Source organism: Coturnix japonica, chromosome 5 (genome assembly GCF_001577835.2).
Source record: "Coturnix japonica isolate 7356 chromosome 5, Coturnix japonica 2.1, whole genome shotgun sequence".
In the NCBI taxonomy this organism is placed as follows: Eukaryota; Metazoa; Chordata; class Aves; order Galliformes; family Phasianidae; genus Coturnix; species Coturnix japonica.
Genome location: NC_029520.1, coordinates 33,882,084 through 33,901,775, shown reverse-complemented (window position 1 = coordinate 33,901,775; position 19,692 = coordinate 33,882,084). Strand labels below are relative to the sequence as shown.

Below are 19,692 nucleotides of genomic sequence, written 5' to 3'. Positions count from 1 at the left end.
ACGAGGAGGCCGCAGAGATGCGATGCAGCAGACTTCTTTGGGAAACAGCCGCTACAGCAGGCTACATCTGATGGATTTCAAAAGAAGCTGCTTACTTAAGGCAGCGTTTGGAGTACAGCAAGACCATAAAGACATCTACCCGAGCAGCCAGGAGTCAGAGACAGCTAGACCCATATCCTGGCAGCCACCGGCATTTCTACGTATGCCTTTTAGATGCCGGGACCACATGGAGTGAAGAAGAATCATCTTTGTCCACACTGACAATTTAGTTAATTAGTTAAATATAGTTAATTAGTTAAATATAGTTAATTAGTTAAATATAGTTAATGTAGATCAGAAAATGCATATTATTAAAACATATACATCGATGAAATATCGATGTATATGTTTTAATAAAAATTTAATTAAATTAGATTTTAAAATTAATAAAATATTAATAAAAATTATAAAAATTATAAAAATTATAAAATTTATAAAAATTATAAAAATTATAAAATTTTATAAAAATTATAAAAATTAATAAAAATTAAAAAACAAACAAAACTAGTGGTATATGCGCCCTTCTTTTGGTGAAACTAATGCATCAGCTTTGGGACACTGGTGGATGGCAAGCTGAGACTAACAATTGCAGAAGTCAGCTTTAAGCTTGACTATGTTCATTAGACATTATTTGTGGGCTTGTAACTTTGGTTCATGGTGAAGGCATGGCCAGGATCCCCTTTTCTGCAGAGCTGGCACTGACATCAGCAAGGGAAACCCGAGGGAAACAAAGGACATCCAGTCTGGCCACGTGCCTCAGAACAGGGCTGATGCCGCGGCCATGGATATTTCTAATAGGAAATGCATATTATGGCTTATCTGCCACTGACAGATGGAGAATGTGATAAATTCAGGAGGAAGATGTGTGGATCCGGTTGCAATGTTGGTTGGGATGAAGAAGAGGGAATATGCTCACAGGGTTAAGGCAAACCTACTGCCAGCTTCTGCAGGAGCTGCTGATCTTCCCTTCTTGCTCTCTCTCCAAATTTTCCAACCCCAAAGATAGTTGCATTGTACAAGATATCACGATGGTTTGCTCAGCCACCCTGTAGGTACAGGACAGCTAACAGGGGTGCATCCTCATGGCCTTCCTCTCCAATAGCAGAAAGAGAAGCTACAGCTCCTTTAGGTTTATGGTGGAGCAGATAAGCATCCATTTCCAGACACTTTCCTGTATCTCTTTTGGGGAAGAGAAATGTCACCTGCCAGCTGAGCTACCTCACTCCTACCCTAGCTCAACAGCGTTATGCAACTGTTTTGCTTGCCTCCTTCAGAGCCAGGAAGATCTCACTGCACCATTCATCTCATCTACTTCTACAAGGCAGCACAGCTCCTACGAAGAAGAGGACGCTGTGCCTATTTGCAAGCTTTCTTGTAAGGAATATGCATCCTCCTTAGCTCTAGTACTTGTAAAGTATGTGCTGACATATTTACAAGTTATTCACAAAAAGAATAGCTTTAATGTACTCTGTAAGAATGTAAGAGAGAATCCACCATAAAACTATTTTTATTATTTCACTCATTACTCTTTAATCAAAACATACTGATACTATATGGCAGATATGCTGGAACAATGAAACAAAACACCTAATGTTTCTTAATAGAATTATCTGTTTTTTTCAGAAGCTCAGATCTTACAGGAAGGAGTCTAAGGAGCAGCTACAGCTATATAAAGCCTTCACTATTGAGAAGAGCAGGACTTGCCCATCAATTAGCTATAAGCAGTCCCATTCATAAAATCATTATATTTACAAGATTAATTGCCTCACATGTTCTCTGGCAACAGCATTTGCGCGTAAGCAGCTAATACTCTCATTAAGGATAGGAATTCTTCAGGAAAGACCTTAAGATAATTAAGGAAAGAGTGTTTTCTTATTTACTTAAAGTGGGACATAACATTCAAAACCAGAGAGAGAGCTGTTGTCTGGAGATCTTGTAGACCTAGCTGCAGAAAGCCTTTGGCAGTGGTGTACAGCGCTTTCTGTTCCCTGTATGGTGCAGGTTCCTCTGACTAGGCAGGGCTGCCCAGCTTGCACATGTCTGCCAGCTGTTTCTAGATGGCTCATTCAAATGTAGCTGACGAAATGAAAGTCATGGCCTGTGAAATGAGCACTGGTACTGCAGTTTCCTGGTCGATGGCATTTAGGATGGTCGCCTCCAGCACAGCTAATAGTCAGAAGGGAGTCAGGGAGCAAGCATTTACAAAGACTGAATTGCATTTTCCTCTCTAAGGACATGGCCTGAGGTTTGAGGTACAACAGAGAGTGTTCTTGTTCTTCTGTTTTATTCATCGTGTTTATATAGCTTTGTTTCTATTCAGCTATAATACATAAATTCCATTTTGAAAGAGAAAACAAACCAAAGCTGTGGGATTACAGGTGCATATTAGGGAAAGCACTGGCAGCAGCCCTGAGCAGGATGGTGGAGGCACATACAGTCCTTATAGGCACTGATATAACAAGCTTTTGTCTCTCCCAAACCTATCATCAACCAGAGTTTGGGAAAATGTCTCAAGATACCAAACTGATGGGTATCCATAGAAGCACAGCCTTGTGCCTCACTGAGGACCACCACAGGTCTGAAGGAATAGTTCTTTAGTTGTATTTATGGCTGGATACAGGGAAAAGTTAGCCATCTGAATGCAGGATAACTAAGCTCCTAGCAGAGCACTGCAGGCAGTTCTCCCTGTGCTTACCCCTGTCCTGGAGTTTTGAGGAGGAGTGGATGCAGGTAGCAGTTCCAACAAGCAGCAGACTCTGAAATCATAACTGCTTTCCCCACTGCCTGCTCTGACCTCAGAGGCTTTAACACCTGCACATGCTGATTAAGCTCATTTCTGACTGCCTCTAGTATTCAACCTACAGGTTATTGTTTTGTTGGGGAAACCTGCTTTCCCTAAAACCAAGCCTACTGGCACCCAAATTCAATTATACTGCCAACTGTATTTAGCAAATTTCATGTAACTATTTTTACTTGAGCATTATAAGTGCTTTTGAAATCCAGTAATTTCAAGAATGTAGGCAATGTTTGACCTAGTTTCACTTCTGCTGAATAGCAAAAGGAAAGAAACATAAACCACATATAATAGTCTGCTTAAATATAGTTATGAATGTGTGAATTCTATTTAGCCCTAATCCAGTCTCCTCTATTTCATGTATTTTGAAATGATGCTTTGCTGACTCTTCCAACTGTGACAAACATTTTTGTATACATTACTGTCTACTGGGACCATACAAGAAATTAGCAAGATGTTTCCCAAAGCAAAAAGTAAGTAATTAACAGATGCCTATTTTTGGGACAGACTGATAACAAGAAAGACATCGAGGCCCTGGAGTATGCCTGGAGAACAGTAACAAAGCTGGTGCACAAGTCTTAGGAAAAGCGGCTCTGGAAACTGGGATTGTTTAGTCTGGAGAAAGCTGGTGGGAGACCTTAGCACCCTCTACAACAACCCAAAGGGAGGTTGTGGCAAGGTGGGAGTTGTCCTCTTCTCACAGGTAACTATGATAAGACAAGGGAGTGACCTCAAGCTGAGCCAGGGAAGGCTCAGTTTGGATACCAGGAAAAGCTTTTTAGAAAGACTGGTAATGTACAGGAAACAGGCGGCCCAGTAGAATCACCACCCCTAGAGGTGTTCAAGAGCCAAGCAGATGTGGCACTGAGGGATACTGTTAGTGGGTATGGTGGTGATAGGTTGGCAGTCAGACTACATGATCCTAGAGGTCTTTCCAAGCTTTATGATTCCATGATTTTGTCATTCTGTGATTCACTGTGTTGTACATCTTTCAAGTTCTTCTTTGAGGAGTTCACATAAAATGGGCTTTATCTCTGTGTGAGCCTAGCATTAATGAAATCCACACAGGTCAATCACACACTGGTTGAACAGGACTTGTCCAAATTTATTCCATCTGAAAATAAAATAAATTCAGAATCCTCTGGCTTTGAAAGACAGCGTTACTGCCTGTGACCCAGCTTGCCGCTGAGTCCCCGGTGCCCCTTGTAGGGCGGGGCGGGCATCGGGATTTTCCACCCACCCCGCCCTGCCGCTGGAGCCCGGCCAGACGGGGCCGGGACGCCAACAAACGAAGGATGCCGGGGGTCAGGCCCGGCTCTCATGACGCTTCCTCCGGCATAGCCCCGTGGGAGGGCCGTGGGCGCGGGGCCGGCCCGCCCGAGCCGGGCCGAGCATCGACGCAGCCGAGGGGGCAGCCTGAGTCGTCGGGCCCGCCGCGAGGATGTGGCGGTGGCGGGCCGGGCCCTGCTGCCTGCTCCTGGCTGCTGCCTGCGCCCTGGGTCGGCCCCCGCCGCCCTCCGTCGTGCGGTGCCAGCCCGGCGGAGCCTGCTTCAGCGCCCACCTGGCCAACGCCTCGTACGACGAGGCCCGCAGCGCCTGCGGCAGCTGGGGGGGCGGCCTGGCTTGGGTGAGCGCCGAGTCGGAGCTGGGGCCGCTGCTGGCGCTGCTGGCCGAGGTGGCCGCGGGGCCCGCGCTGTTTTGGGTCGGGCTGAAGAGGAACGCCTCCGCCTGCACCGACACGGGACAGCCGCTCCGAGGCTTCTCCTGGGAGGAGCGCGGCGAGGCGGCCCCGCGGGAGGTGCCGTCGGCGCTCGGCCGCTGGGCGAAAGAGCCCGTGCGGACCTGCACGACCGCCCGCTGCGCCGGGCTGCACCTGACGGGTGCCGACAGCCCCCGCTGGGGCTGGCGAGAGCTGCCCTGCCAGCGGCACGGCCGGGGCTACGCCTGCCGCTACCGCGAGGAGGGCGCCTGTCCCGACCTCCGCCCCGACGGCGCGCTGAGCCTCGACTACCGCCTCCCCTTCGGGAAGGGCAGCACCGCGCCCGGCTTCAGCCCGCCGGGCACCGAGCTGGCCGTGGCGTGCCCGGGTGGGGAGGTGCTGCTCCGCTGCCGGCACGGTCCAGGCGGCTTCGCCTGGGAGGGCGCGGAGGAGCCCGACTGCCTCTGCAAAGAGCGCTGCGCCGCGACCCCCAGCGCCGCGGCCGACCATCGCCTCTCCGCTCCGTCACCCGGCGACTCCGCGGGACCGCCAGCAACCTCGCCCGCTGGCCGCGGGGGGACGGCCGCCCCGCCGCACTCCGCATCCTCCTCCTCCAACTACGTCTTCATCCTGGTGACCGTGGCCGTGGTGGTACTGGTGATCCTGGTTATGACCGTCCTGGGGGTCTTCAGGCTGTGCTTCAACACGAAGGCGGCGGGCGGCGGGGACAAGGAGCCGGCGGCGGGGGGCGGTGAGGCGGAGACGGGCGGCGCGGAGCCTCGAGGGGCTGCGGGTACCGAGTAACGGCGGCGAAGACCGCAACTGGCCCGGGGTTACAGCCGCTCGGAGGCAGCTGCGGGACTGGAGCCTCCCAAAACCTCTTCTCCGGGGCATGTGCAAAGTGGAAGACTTTGCTCGCTAGTGCCTTGCTATTCAGAACCCATCTGAGGGGCACCGGGACGCTCTCGTTTGCTTGCTGATTGCTGGAACACTTGGAGATGTGAACTGCCATAATTTCGGAGAAAACTGTGACCTGTACTCTTTGAGAGTGACGTTGTTACAAACGAGGAGCATCTCCATACGTAGATGGGCATTAAATTGCTAAGGAAGTGGGAGGTTAATAGGGAGTCATTTTATACTTCAGTTGATTGAAATAATAAAGGATGATTTAAAACCTTAATTGCTGCTCTGTTTATACTCCATACCGTACTCATTTATATTGTAGCAGAGCAACCAGTTTTCCAGTTACAAGTTTGATGTTGGTGCAAAACTTGGTTTCTGTGTGCAGTGTGTGGATCCCTTATGATCACACGTGGTGCAGGCAAGCTGCACACTTAGTGAAGTGCTAACGTGTATGGACATAGCATGCAGATCCCAGAGCAGCTGTTTTCCATGGTGTCCCTTGAGAACAAGGAAAGAATTCACACTTCACACCCACTTCTAAGGAGGCAAATGCTTCCTCTGTGCTTTCCCTTTGGATTTCTCAGGACCGGGCTCCTGACCACAGGACTCACTCTGTGGTATGGAGTACTGATGCTCACCACCTGTTATTACAGTGTTGATTTCCATTTAAAGTAGCAATGCTAAATATTGCTTCAAGGCTTTTTAAGTGCAGAAGAAGTGGGTAACTGGATCTCATCTATGCCTTGTGGGATATGGGTATATTTTTTCCCTTTTAGAGAACATTAAGATTGAAAATGCCATTTTCTAAGCACCTATTTTTTTTCCTCCTTTCTTTAAAGCTGACCTTTTGACTACTGTTTGTTTTTTTGGTTTTTTTTTTTTCACTTTCCTTTTGAGTTTGGAACACTCTTTCAAACAATAAACAGTGTGATTGTAATTACCTATTTTTCTTGCAAGCAAAGACTTGAAGATTAATCTGGTATAAACATCTGCTAAGGATAAAGTTTGACACAGCATGAGTATTTTTTTCCCTCTCCCCTTATAATGATAGGCTGTAGCCATATGGGATGCTTCTCTTGCTTTTCTTAAGGAGATTCTAGACTTTTGTGAGCCATCAGGTTGTCTGTAGCCATAACTTCCACTTAATTATGACAGCAACTAAATCCAGCCAGGTCAGAGCACTGGTTGTTACAGAGCAGTTTTCTAATCTGTTTATCTGACATTTCCATGTCAGAAAGAGAAGCGTTTTTTCAGTTTCAGTAGGAGGCTTGATTCAACACTGTGATATGAACAGATAGGGAAAGTGACTGAGTCTCTGATGCCTCTTCTATACTGCTCTCATTACCATCACTGTAAGCATCACTTTAAGCAATCTATTCCAGCACAGTGTTATGGAGCTTCATGCTATTACATTTGGCTCCATGAGCAGGTAGTGAAACTAAATGAATAAAACCTCCTTATTATTTCTGCATTTTCCTCCCCTTTCCCACATATCAGATGGTGGAACTCTTCATGGGATGGTGCAGCCACTCAGGTTCATTTGTCTAAGCACTAGAAGAAGTGGATTCCCTGTTTCAGTCTTAACCAAGCATGCAGATAAGAGCTAAGTGTTTGGATTGTTATTTACTTGTATATCTCAGGATTTTACTCAGACTATTCAGTTAAAACGCACAGGCTCACACCCTTACAAACCACTCCTGTCTTATTTTAATTTCACTCTTAGCAATGGCTGCTTGTGAAATCGCATATTGATTTCAAAGTTCTTTTTCTTATACTCAAGATTGAGGATAGAGCATTAAGTCATCCTTTTAGACACGCACCTAAAAGACTATGTAAGGATTCTATTGTTTTTCATGTCTTATAATGTGACTCAGTTGAAATCAGATTATTTTATGCCTAAGGAAGGAATCCATCACACCAGATAAATGTATCTCTAACAGCTCATCTAGCATCACCTTCCTTGCAACCTACATAGGAAAATATGTATGTGCAGGTAGCAGTCTTATTGTAGAATAGAAGCTGAAAACAGGAGCAATGAGTTCCATCCTTGAATGGGAACCATTGATTGAGCACCTGGGGAAAGTACCCGGTCAGTCCTTAGGGCACAGGTGAAGGCAGTTCAGCTGTGTGACTGGAAGGGGTGGAGGCTGGCTGCCCCTTACTTAGACCCCATTTAAGGGATGACTTCTGTTGGGGTGGGTTTCTTTCTAGAGCTCTTTCTCTGGTGAAGCTTTCCTCTGTGAACCTGGAATCTTCTGATATGGGTAAGCAATCTTTTTCCCTTTATAGCACCTTTCTTCTGTCATTACACCTTTGGTGTAACACCTTTTCTCATCATTTTCTCATTTGCTACAATCCTAAAAGTGCCATTTCTCCAGATCAACTGAAAAGTGCTTAGGGAGGCTCCTTGGATTTAAATGTCTGTAAAACTAAATCAGAAAAATCAGCAGAGCAAAGTCTCCAGCCATGCAAGTCACTTTTCTGGAAACAACTCACAGTGCAATGTATCTCTTCAAGGTATGACTAAATGCCTATTATTTTACCATGGCTCTTGTTGGTTTTGCATACTGGAGATCCTTGTTTTGGATTGTTTAACTTCTCTTTGCAGTCAGCAGAATTAAAATTTAATTGGCTTTGATTGGCACTTGAGTGGGTTTGAAATGCTGTTGATGGTAAAGCACACATTTCTTTTCCCTTTCTGCAGTGATTCAGATCAAGAGGTAGATGGCTTGGGAGAAAGGGTGGATCATTTTTTCTTTCCACTCTCCGTTTAAATAGTGGCTTAGATAGGAGCCAGCAGTACACATTGCAGGTCAGCTGTTGGTTTCCTATTATGGTGATTAATCAGCTGTAAACTGGTCAGATTTGGCTTGCTGTTTGTATTCATAAAATGTGTCCTGTTGCCAGTTACTAGATACGCTTTTTAGATTTTCTTAATTTCTCCAATTTTCTTAATTTTTCTAATGACTGGTCAAGCATTGGAGGACTGGATGTGAATGTGAGTGGGGAGTCATCTGTTTGCTATCAAGCTTTTATTTTTCCTTGCTTCATACTGTGAACTAAAAGGACAGTTTCACTGTAGGTAGAAGCGAAGGCAGAGACATACTGATGGTTCCCCACCTACTATGTCCTGTTCCTTCTGCCAGTCCTTTCACACTGTGAGTCTGAGGCAGAAGGATGGATGAAAGTCAAACAGTGTTATGTATTTCATGGATAATGTAAAGAGCAAGAATCCTGTAGGACCTGGATGAGCTGGGGAGGTAGAGATAAGAAAGTCAGGCAAGTATCCATCTTTAACATCTTCTTGCTGCATATTTGTTTGTTTGTTATTCAAAATGCAGTGGTCTGCTAACGAATAAAGAATTTCAGTCATTAATCAAGGACAAGCACATGGCCTGCAGGATGTCAGGAAAGTGAGATTTGTTTTTTCGGAACACAACCAGCAGCTCTTGTGTTTTGGATTGATAAGAATGGTTTACACTGTTCCCTGCTACAGAACATAGGAATGTAAGAACAGATAGTTTTAGTGAGATTAAAAGTCACCTACATCAGTAATCTGTCTCTGACAATGGCAAATGCACCTGGAAATACAATAGGAAATCTGACATCTCCAAGTGCCACTTCTGCTAGTTGCTCTACCAGGTTATACAATGAGTTTGAGGCTAAGTTCATGACACACTTGGTAGTCTTCCATTGGTTTGTCTAAGAGTTTAGATCCAATTTATTAGTTTTTGGCATACAACAAACCTGTATCAATTAGCACCGCAACTTATTTATACATGACCTGAAAAAATAGACCTGTTTATCTCTTTCATTTTCTGCTATAACAGTCTTTTGCTCAGCTCTGTCCCAAGAAGAGGAGACAATTAATTACCTTTTTTTTTAAGAAAGGATTCTATAGATATGATTGTTGTTTAAAATTTTTTGTACGTTTTCTTATACTGTTAGATTCCTAGTGAATTCCAAGCTTAGAAATAACTGTGGAGGCAGGTAAGTTTTGGGAAGGCAGGTTTTGTCTTCTATGTCAGTTTAACAGCATTTTGTGGTTTCTAAAAGCAACCAATATAACCATTTGTTTGTTTTGACTACTGCGAAGAACAGTGCTGGTGTTTTCAAAGAAATATCACTCTGTTTTTTCCAGATCATTTATGAGAAATTTGAGCTGAATAATCCCCAGGAGAGAGCCCTGTGGTTTTCAGCAGGTTTTATCGCCATTGATAGTGCAGCTCTTTCATTACAGAATTCCCTCAGCACTCTTAGGGGATCATCAGCATCTGCTGATGGTTTTGTACTGTCCTTTATCTGATTTATTCCAGAGCTCCTTCAGATTCTTTATTCTCGTGAAGTTCCACAGACCCATGGCTTCTTAATCTTCCATGAAAAGGTTAGTCTATAATGAATACAGACAGTAAGATGTCTGTTTGTTTACCTCTATGGCTCTTTCTTCCCAAAACATTCTTAAATACAATTGGTGTTCATGAGCAGAGAGCACGCTGGTTGTTTTTCTCCTCTTCTAGATTTTCCATTAGTAGTTACTATCTCTTTATGCAGATGTTTCTTTTTTTAATTTTCTTTTTACTTCTTATTTTTTTTTACTTGCTTTAAATTTTTATTATTTATTTGCTGAAGTTCATTCTTTATTTTGTTTTATTTTCTGGTTTCAACTCCAAATTAGGTTCTTTTCTATTGTGTGTAGTTTAACTTTTGATAGGTAACATGCACTGTTCTCCTGTCATTAAATAATCCTGGTGTCACCTGCAAGCTTTTATCTTTTAGTTGTTCCTAGCAAGCCTTTAAATTTGTATGTGGCTCTCTGCTTTGAAATTTGGCGTTAGCATAATGAATCTTTTTTGCTTTTTTTCCTCCTGAGATTGTTCATTTTAGCTGTGTTGCAGTGTTCAGCCAAATACTGTCCATTTCTTAAGGCAAAATTAGGATCTTCTGTTGTCAGACTAATTATGCCAAGAATCAGTGAAGATGTCTGTAATTTTAGTTACCATTCAGCCTCTCATGATAGCATTCTACTTTGTTTTTGTTTAAATTTTTTCTTCTCCAAGCAAGTAATGAGTTATGTTTATGTGGTACGTCCAGCTTTTACTCAGAATACAAACCTCCTACGTTTCACAGCAATAAGTGGTACTTAAAATGATTTAATTCTCCTTTAATTATACCTAGCTACTGAGATGATGAAGCAGATTCAGATCCATTTGAAGCAACTCTGATGTCCTAAGAGAATACTTATGCAGAACCATGCATCTTAGTCTTCTTAAGTAAGATTAAGTTGATTTTCATTCTGTACTAGATTCTGAACATTACTTGGACAGGGAAACCATATATAGCAATAATATCAGGGCATTACCATGTTCATTATGTGTTGCTCTGTTCTATACATGGTGAAATATTAGATAATCTACACCTTTTACATCACAACTCCTCTTCTGCTTGTCAGTACATCAGACAGATAGTAATGAGTGAGCTTTTATTACTTTCTGATAAACTGCTCACACTAATGCTACAGGCATCCATTGCAATTACACAAATCCAATTTAGACCTCTAAAAGGACATCCTACTTGATGAGCTGGTTTGTTAGCTAAAGCCAACTTTGCTGTAATAAAACACAAAACCTAGGTTACAGTGCATTTTACTCATTTGTGTTTAAAAACAAAAAAAGTATATATTCTTGAAGAGAACAAGCTTTCCTAGTTAAATCTGAGATTGTAGGAATTGTTTGTATGAGCAAAAATTTGTATGGTCAGGCAAAGCATTTCTATAAACACTGGAATCTATTTAATTGCAAATATGACAGAAAGCTATTATTTTCCCCAAAAATATGTATTATCCATGAGACTTTCTTCCTTGTGTAAGGAGCTTATTCTCTTACTCACTTCGATTTAAATCTTTATTCATTTGAAATGTTCTTGAATGAGCACACAGGAGCCTGAAATCCTCCATAGATCAGAAAATCTGCCTTGAGGAATGCAGCTTTATGCCTTCTTGGTACATTAAGTTCTAAGTTACAGTATCTCTGGAGAGGAATATATCAACATCACCTTTTATGTGTGTATGTATTTCTCTCATGGGAAATAGTTTTTTACAATCATAGCATCTAAGATGCTTTTAAATTCTGCAAATATTATTCTGTGGTAGAGAAAGAATGGACTAAATTGTTTTTGTCCTGTTGGTATAGTTATCTTTGTGCTGAGTGCAAATTTGGTTATACTTTTCCATTTTAATAATGAAAGGAAAGAAGCCAATGAAATTGTATGTATGTGAAAAATAAAAAACAATCCATCATTTAAAGAAAGTCTGTTATCTGTTTTCTGCATTGCTTTCTTAAGCTTCTAGTCAGACAGAAGTTTGCCATAACTTTTCTGCTTGGTCAGTGGGTGAGGATTTTGTGCCATCCTGCATTAGAATGAATAGTAGAAGGGGAGATTAAATTTCTTCCAAACTCACAGCGTGACCAGTTAACAACTACTGATCTAAAAATTAGAATAGAGGATCCATCAAAAAAAATCAATTTTATGTGCTTCTTATCATTCCTTTCATTGAATTTTCTTTCACTCATTCATTTGGTCTTGCAAACAATTTATGTAATTAATTTGTGACTTTAAGGCATGAACCTGGGACCAGGCCAATCTGTAGATGGTGTAGCCATTTACAGCCTCATTGCAGTGAGTTAAAGATGCTAGTCAGGAATTTTCAGTAAGCAAAAATTTTTTCTTATGAAGATGCTCACATTTGTAGAAGGAATACAGAATGATATAGGAAATGTGAGGCATTAGATGATAAAAATATTTTAGTATCAAAGTTGTTCCAGGTTTTTCAGCTTCATAAAACTTCTTAAGACACATGAATCATTAGACATTAAACATGTTTTAATACTGGAATTGTTCTAGTTTTTCAAGAAGATGTACAAAGGTCCTTAAAATCTGCTTTATGATGTTGTAGAGTCTGTTTAGCTTCTAGAAACATCTTTCTGATATACAAAATAATTCTGCTGTAATGTTAGGAAAATAAACTCACTAACACTGGTATTGATTTTCTGCTCAATAAACCAGTGCTTTCTGAAGTTTTTTTTTATCCATGGATTGTCTCTTATTGACTGGAGAGAGGAACAAGATCCATCTACATCTGTATTTAACAGAATTGGATGGCAGAAAGCTTCTTTAGCAAGTACTGTGATAGCAAAGTGCTTTTTGCATTCAGTTTCAATGTATTACAACATACTTGACCTAATTAAATGAAGAAAAGACTATAATCATAGCCTCCTTTAGCTTCCTGGTTTAGGTCTCAGAAATGGCTGAGGGAAGCTGTGGTTGGTCCATGTAGGCTTGGAGAGTGTTTTTCTAAAACTACTGCTCTCTGGTCCTCTCAGATGGCAGCTCATTGTGACCATTTCCAAATTCTATGAACATCAAATGGGTATCTCCAAATGCAGCCACTCCAAATCTAACTTAAACATGGTTTTCCTCCATGAGCTTCTTTTCCCACTAACTCCAACTATTCCAGCCATGGACTCACCTCTGCAGCAGGATTAACACTCCCATTTCCTCTGCACATCAGAGCAGAACAGAAGCAAAGCAAGGACTTAGCAATATCCATGTAGTAAAACAGCACTACCTGATTGCCCGACAACTGGAATCTGCTGCATTTTCAACTGTTCCAGCTGGTCAGCAATCACTCAAACATGCCTTTGTAAATGCAAATATCTGCAAGTCCTGTATAGATCAGGTGAACCCATGGCCCTTGGCTTCCCTCAGCCTGTCACAAAGACATTACTCAGCACTGTTTGGCTCTGAGAAGCAAAGAGAACTGCAGAACCATTGCAGGAGCTCAGAACCTCCCCATCAGTTGCTGCATTTGTGGCTGGGTAAGGTCCCAATTGCAAAAATAGCAGTCCTCACAGCAAACGGCGGTTCCCCAGTCATAAATGTGATAATCCTGAGCTGTTGCTCCACAGCTCTGTGCTATGCATCATGGCCCTTATATCTTAGCCCTTCCAGCTAGGGAGCTCAGTAACCTACAGAGGGACATTGCAGAACAAATGATATTGCATGGTACAAGAACATATGCAGAAAAGGCTTATTTGAAACGGAAAGAATAGAATGGGTCTTTTGTACATTAATATTGCTTTAAAGGTGACTCTACCTGTCATAGGAGTGATAGGCAAATAGTTACAAATGTATTTGGTTCAGAGTGGAGATGAAATACCATGCAGTTCAGGAGGGACACGTTATCCTGCTTTGCTAAAACCAGATTTTCAGGTTTTGGTGAAACAGGGTCTGAAGATAGGTTTTGTGGAAAAGCATCTTGTGAAAGCTGCACTTAGTGTCTTAGCTGGCTGGTGAAATGCTTTATCATGCTTTCTGTTTCCTCTGTTCTTGGCTATTTCTCTCTACAAAATATAACATTTTAAAGTATTATTCTCTTAGAGAAATCAAATTAGTAAATTACTGCTTCTTCCTGTGTCTTAACTGAAAGCTAAGACAGTTATCAGTCCAGTGAGGTTCTGCATTAAAGATGGAAGCCATGAATCTATAATGCAGTAAAAAGACTTTATTCTCCTCTAGAGATTCAGTTAATTATATTGTTTGTAGAATCCTGGAGTCAGGTAAGGTTTCTAAGGGAGGAAGTCTAGAACACTGGATTGATTATTTGACAGACTGTTTTTTTGTTGTTGTTGTTTCTGGGTCGTGTGGTTTCGTTTGTTTGCTTATTTATTTGTGGGCTTTTTTATTGTTTAATTGTTGTTGCTTTTTATTTTCTTGCATTTATTGCAGGATTTTAAAGTTTCCTTATTGCACTTCTAGATCTAACAGTACTTCTTGGAAATATTAGTGAGAAAGAAGACTAATTTAACACTTGCCTTTTTCTAAGTGGGAAAATGCTGCAGAGGTGCCAGTTGTATGCACTAGGAAAATCCATGTGAAGGCCATTTGCTCTGTATGGATAGGTGAACTGATCCAGTCCACCTCATGCTATGCAGAGTTAAAGAGGCTAAACAAAGCATAGCAAAAGTTGCTTGGGATTCAGCAACAGAGGACCAATTTCTGCAATGATGAGGTGTATAAAAGTAAAGGTTTTTAAAATATTAAACTCTAGAGAAATATGCAGCAACACACTGCTAGTCATAAATTATGGTTTACCTATTTTAAGATGAATTTTGTTATGGATGCAGTAAGAGAAAAAATGTCATCAAGAAATATGGCACTGTTTTTTGGGTTTTTTTGTGTGTTTGTTTTTTTTTGTGTGTGTGTGTTTTTGTTTGTTTGTTTTTTCCCAGTGAATTAGGCATTTATACATAACAAATAATTTCCATATGAAATCCTACAGAGGTTCATTTGAAATTTGGGAAGTACTTCATAGCATTCTGTTTGTTTTCTGGTATGTGACGCTATTTCACAAGGACAGCCTATTTTCTGGTAGACATGTTCTAAAAGTTAGGATAATAATACAGAAAAATCTGTTTCCTGAAGCAAAGTAAGAGTGATTTCCAGCATTTGATCACCTTTCCCATTGCCAAAGTCAAAACTCAGAGTGAAAAACAGCAGGAAGAACTGTTAGTTTGGGATAAGGTTGTGTTTCCAGCTGAAGCTACCTGGAATGTTTCAGGCAGTGCCACAGCAGAGCAGTGCTGGCTGTGTGGCTCTGCACAGGAAAGCCTGCCATCTGCTGTGCCACCAGCAGACCAGCTGCTCTGCCGCCCGCGGGCAGCAGGCCTCTGCTCTCTGTCTGGGAGAACTGAAATTAGAGTGCCTGTGCTGGAAGGCGTGCAGAAATCCATAACAACTTAGGGCAAAGAATTTTATTCACGTGGGGTTATTTTTTTTTTTTAAGTGATAAATCAGGCTCACCTTCTCATCAAAGCTGAATATCAGATCTGAATTACTGCTCCTTCACTTTTGCTTCAAAGCACCTAATGTTAAACAAACCCAGCAGTAGAATGTAGACTGACTCTGTTTAGTCTAATCTGACATAATAGGATGCCTGTGTGAAAAAAAGAAATGTATACCATTTTGAAGAGATTGTGAGTGAGTTTCTAAGTGAAGCTTTACAAATAGCACCATGTGGCAGCGTGGGGCATTTGACAGATGTTTTGTTCTGTGGAAAGTTAAATATGCTTATTGAGAGATTTTGCTCTATTTTCCCCTGTACGTGCATGCAAATCATTACTGAAACTCACATCTGTATGATTTCCTTAAATGAAGTCCGCTGAGAAATAAAAGACAAGAAACTGTACACTTGTTAAAGCTTTTCACAAAATGTTTTAATAAGGATGTAACAGCTTTCACATCAGCAATTTTTGAACTAAACGGAGCTGACTCAGAGTCCACTGAAATGAACTAGGATTTCTTCTCTCATTTCGATGGGCTTGGAATCAGGCAACTTTGAAATACTAAATTTATACATTCATTTAACAGTACCTAATTTTTGGTGAAAGAAATGCACAAAGTAGTCTCCTGCTTACTGCTGCTGAGCAAAGTTAAAGGTACCATTTAACAAGAACCTGCAGTATGTCCACCACCAGTTACTGGATGCTTCCACTGCCATCCTCACCCTCAGCATAGCATACACTTCTACTAGCACAGGGCTACGGGTGTGCTGCTACCCAGGATTTTTCCCAATCCCTTGCTTCAAGCTCTCAGCAGTTATAATTAATACCACCACAGCACTGAGCTGGAGAAGTGATTTGTCACAGCTACCGGGATGCCTGCCGCTGTGTGAAACTGTTAATACAGGTGGTAGAAAACAAACTGACAGAGCTGCTTGTTTCAACATGGTTTGTCCTGATGTGTGCAGCTGGGATGAGGGGAGCAGGGAGAGAAGGGTTTGTTTAATCAGCTGTCATTTATCAAACAGTAAATCCTCATTTGTCTATGGGAAAAGTATTGTTTCATAGGAGGGGGAAAAAAAGAAAATTCAAGAGATTTTTTTTTTTTTCCTGGGGAGAGGCAATGTAGATGAAAGAATTAGAAAATGTTACAACCTTTTTCTCTGAAAAGAAGCCGTCTTGAGCATTGCCCCTTTTTAAAAGCACTCTTGCAGGTAGCCACCACAGACATAAGTACACAGCATAAATTGCTTCAGAGAAACACATTCACAGCACAGTGACAAGAATAAAAATAAAAAAATAAAACAAAAATCAAATAAAAAGACACCTGACACACTAAAACCAACACTTCTCAGAAATGAAACATTCTGAAGCTCTGGGCCAGTATATTACATTGGCAACTTATGAAACCCATTTTATCTCTTTTTAGTGCAACAGAAGAAACTGGAGCTAGGGCAATAGCTATTGTCAAACAGCTACTTTTCTGTCAAGTATTTATTTAAGAGCCTGGTGGAGATTTTGAACAAAATCCCCTTTTTCCATGTCAGTTAAAGTGACTTTGTGGCCACTCAGGTCATTGAAAACTCTCAGACCCTTCATCACTGTTTCATGGCCAGTGGAGCAGTGCAAGACAATAGCTTCACAGTCTAGTGCTCCCCTTAAACTTTTATTACTTGCACACTCTGTCACAGGGAGGAACGCACTCACACCTCTCCCAGCCCAAGGCTTCCTCCTGCCCCCAGCTCAGCTCTGTCCCTGTGGGTCACGGACCCATCACCTCCTGTTACTGGCATCCTGCTGTGAGTTCTGAGGCACTGCAACAATCAGGTTCCATTCTGAAGAGCTTTTCTGCTTTGCTGCCTCTGACTGCAGCATGGAGCCTGAGCCCCAAGGAGATGGGAACTGTCTGAAGAGCAAAAGCTGCTCCTTTTCTTGGGGTCTTTTTGCTCCCTTCTTTTTTTTTTTTCTTTTTTTTTTTTTTTTTTTTTTTTTCTCCCTGTGGTGAGGCAGGGAGAGGCTGCTTTCTGGGAGAGGACAGATGTTTTCAGAAGGGACCTTTCCTATCATTTCTGCTCTCTGACTGTCAGGTGCCTACCCATGGATGCTGAGCAGGCTTACTACTGGTCAAAGGGGTCTGAGCCTGACCTGAGGCAGGCCCTGCTTGGTGGCAGGGGGTCCCACCAGCTAAGGGGAAGGAGAGGGAGCCTGTACAAAAGGGTAGAGTTTCTGTTGGACCTGCTTGCCAGACAGATAACAGAGCCTGGATGCCAGATCCTATGCATGGCAGTTTAGTAAGGGGGTGTCAAAGCATCAGCAAATGCACCCAGTTTCAAAGGAGGCAAGGGGAATGGGCAGCACACCAAGGACATGGGGTTTTCTCTGCTTCCTCTTCTGCCAGACACCGCTGTCAGTGAGCTGGATCAAAATCCCCTCCCTCCCAGCCTCCCCATGCCACAGCCTGGCCCTGCTCACCCTCCTGCTGGGTGCATCGGGGCAGGAGGCAAGAATGCTTCCTTAGAGGGTAGTAATCCTGGAGGTGCACGTGCCATTCCTATACATGCTCCCTGACTCCAAGTTGTCTGGGGGAAAGTCCTCCACGCTGTACGCCCTGCTCTTGAGGGCAGTGGCATAGTAGTCGATGGGTTCCTCTGGAGCATTGTCCATCCAACTGAGGCAGAGCAGTCTCTGGAAGGACCGTTTGAAATTGTCTGAGAGGAAACCATAGAGGATGGGGTTGGCACAGCTATTCGCATAGCCCAAGATGACAGAGAGCTGGCTGATGGTGGCATCATCCTGCTCTACAAAGACATTGACCAACTGCACAATGTAGAAGGGCATCCAACAGATGACAAAGACCATCACCACCATCATGACCATGAGAGTGATCTTGCGCTCTGAGCGTTTGCGTTGCTGCCAGCCAGCTTTCAGGGCCACCATGCGCATCTTGGCAATGATGAGGATGTAGCAGAGGCAGATGGCCACCACTGGCAGCAAGAAGCCCATCAGAAAGGTGTAGACCACAAAGACCACCAGCCACCTCTGGGTAGGCTCTGGCATGAGCATGTTGCAAGCCACCGTTCCATCACTGTTGGCCGCTGTGTTGGAGAAGATGATGATGGGCAGGATGATGAGGATGGAAAGCACCCAGACACCGAGGTTGACCATCTTAGCCACAGTGGGCCGGCGGTACCTGGCCGCCTTGATGGGGTGCACCACGGCAATGTAGCGGTCCACACTGAGCACAGTCAGGCAGAAGATACTGGTGAACATGTTGATGGCATCCACGCTGAGCACCAGGCGACAGAGCAGAGAGCCAAAGGGCCAGTGGTGCAGCAGGGTGGAGGTGACCAGGAAGGGGACGCTAAGCATCAGCAGCTCATCCGCAATGGCCAAGTTAAGGATGTAGATGTTGGTGGCCGTCTTCATCTTAGCATAGCGTAGGATGACGTAGATGACCATGGAGTTGCCGCACAGCCCCACCAGGCACACCACAGAGTAGATGAAAGAGATGAGGATGGCGCTGCCCTGGGACTCGCTCAGGGTGCTGTTCGGGGCACCAGAGGAGTTCCTGCCGCCCGAGTCCATGCCCCTCGCCTCCGCCTCCTCCAAGGCGCCGCTCGCTCCGCTGTGGCTGCCGCCGCTGTGGCTGCCTGCACCGCCCGGGAGCCTGGTGCAGGTGCCATCGGGGAGCATACCCCGCCCGGATGTCCCCGCTCCGGCTCAGCACTGCTGGCTCCGGCCGCTCGCCGGGCGCAGCATCGCGGCGGGCTCCCGGCGGGCTCTCTCCGGTGCGGTGCTCCAGGCACGGGCGCGGGGACGGACGGACGCGGCCACCGGCGCCGCTCGCTCCGAGCGCAGGAATCGCTGCTCTCAGGCTGGTGAATGATTAATAGGCAGCAGCGCGTCACCGGCTACGAAAGGAGGAGGGAAAGAAAAAAATGCGGGAGGAGACGTTAGTGGGTGTCTCTCCCCACCTCCCGCCTCCCACCCTCCCCCCCCCTCCGGCTGCTCGCACTGCCCCTGCCCTACTCTCTATTGCCTTCTTTCATCCTGAGCTGCTCTCCCGCTCTTCACTGGCTCCAACGACACCAGCATCTCCTCCTGCCCCTCCGTGCTCCATGGCATCTGGGTCTGGGGGCACCCCGAGCAGAAGGACCATGCTTCCCACTCTAGAGCAAAAGCCTGGGTCGTGGATGGGAGGGCAATTTTCATCTCCACACAGCTGCTGCATTCTCCTCTCCCTGCACCGTCCACATTGCCTACTCCACAGAGCTGCCAACGTACATGGTACTGAATACATGCTCCACAACCTGGATCTGTACACTGCCTGGAACTTGCAATGCCTGCACCTCCCACAATCACACAGCTCTCCACCTCGTTCTATCTCACCTCCATCATTAGACATCACATGTAAGTGGCAT

General features: G+C 44.0%; 2 protein-coding genes across 2 annotated transcripts; one reads left to right on the top strand and one right to left on the bottom strand.

Moving 5' to 3' along the window:
- The first annotated feature begins 3,542 nt into the window (after positions 1 to 3,542).
- On the top strand, positions 3,543 to 5,712 carry CLEC14A (C-type lectin domain containing 14A). The gene has a single exon (XM_015865048.2). The coding sequence runs from the start codon at positions 4,275 to 4,277 to the stop codon at positions 5,334 to 5,336; it is 1,062 nt and encodes a 353-aa protein (XP_015720534.1). The 5' UTR covers positions 3,543 to 4,274; the 3' UTR covers positions 5,337 to 5,712.
- Positions 5,713 to 15,684: 9,972 nt separating this feature from the next.
- SSTR1 (somatostatin receptor 1) lies at positions 15,685 to 19,172 on the bottom strand. The gene has a single exon (XM_015865040.2). The coding sequence runs from the start codon at positions 18,962 to 18,964 to the stop codon at positions 17,786 to 17,788; it is 1,179 nt and encodes a 392-aa protein (XP_015720526.1). The 5' UTR covers positions 18,965 to 19,172; the 3' UTR covers positions 15,685 to 17,785.
- Between the last annotated feature and the right edge of the window lie 520 nt (positions 19,173 to 19,692).

Excerpts from the sequence above, each read along its gene's own strand:
- CLEC14A (XM_015865048.2), top strand. The coding sequence starts at position 4,275 with ATGTGGCGGTGGCGGGCCGGGCCCTGCTGCCTGCTCCTGGCTGCTGCC.
- SSTR1 (XM_015865040.2), bottom strand. The coding sequence starts at position 18,964 with ATGCTCCCCGATGGCACCTGCACCAGGCTCCCGGGCGGTGCAGGCAGC.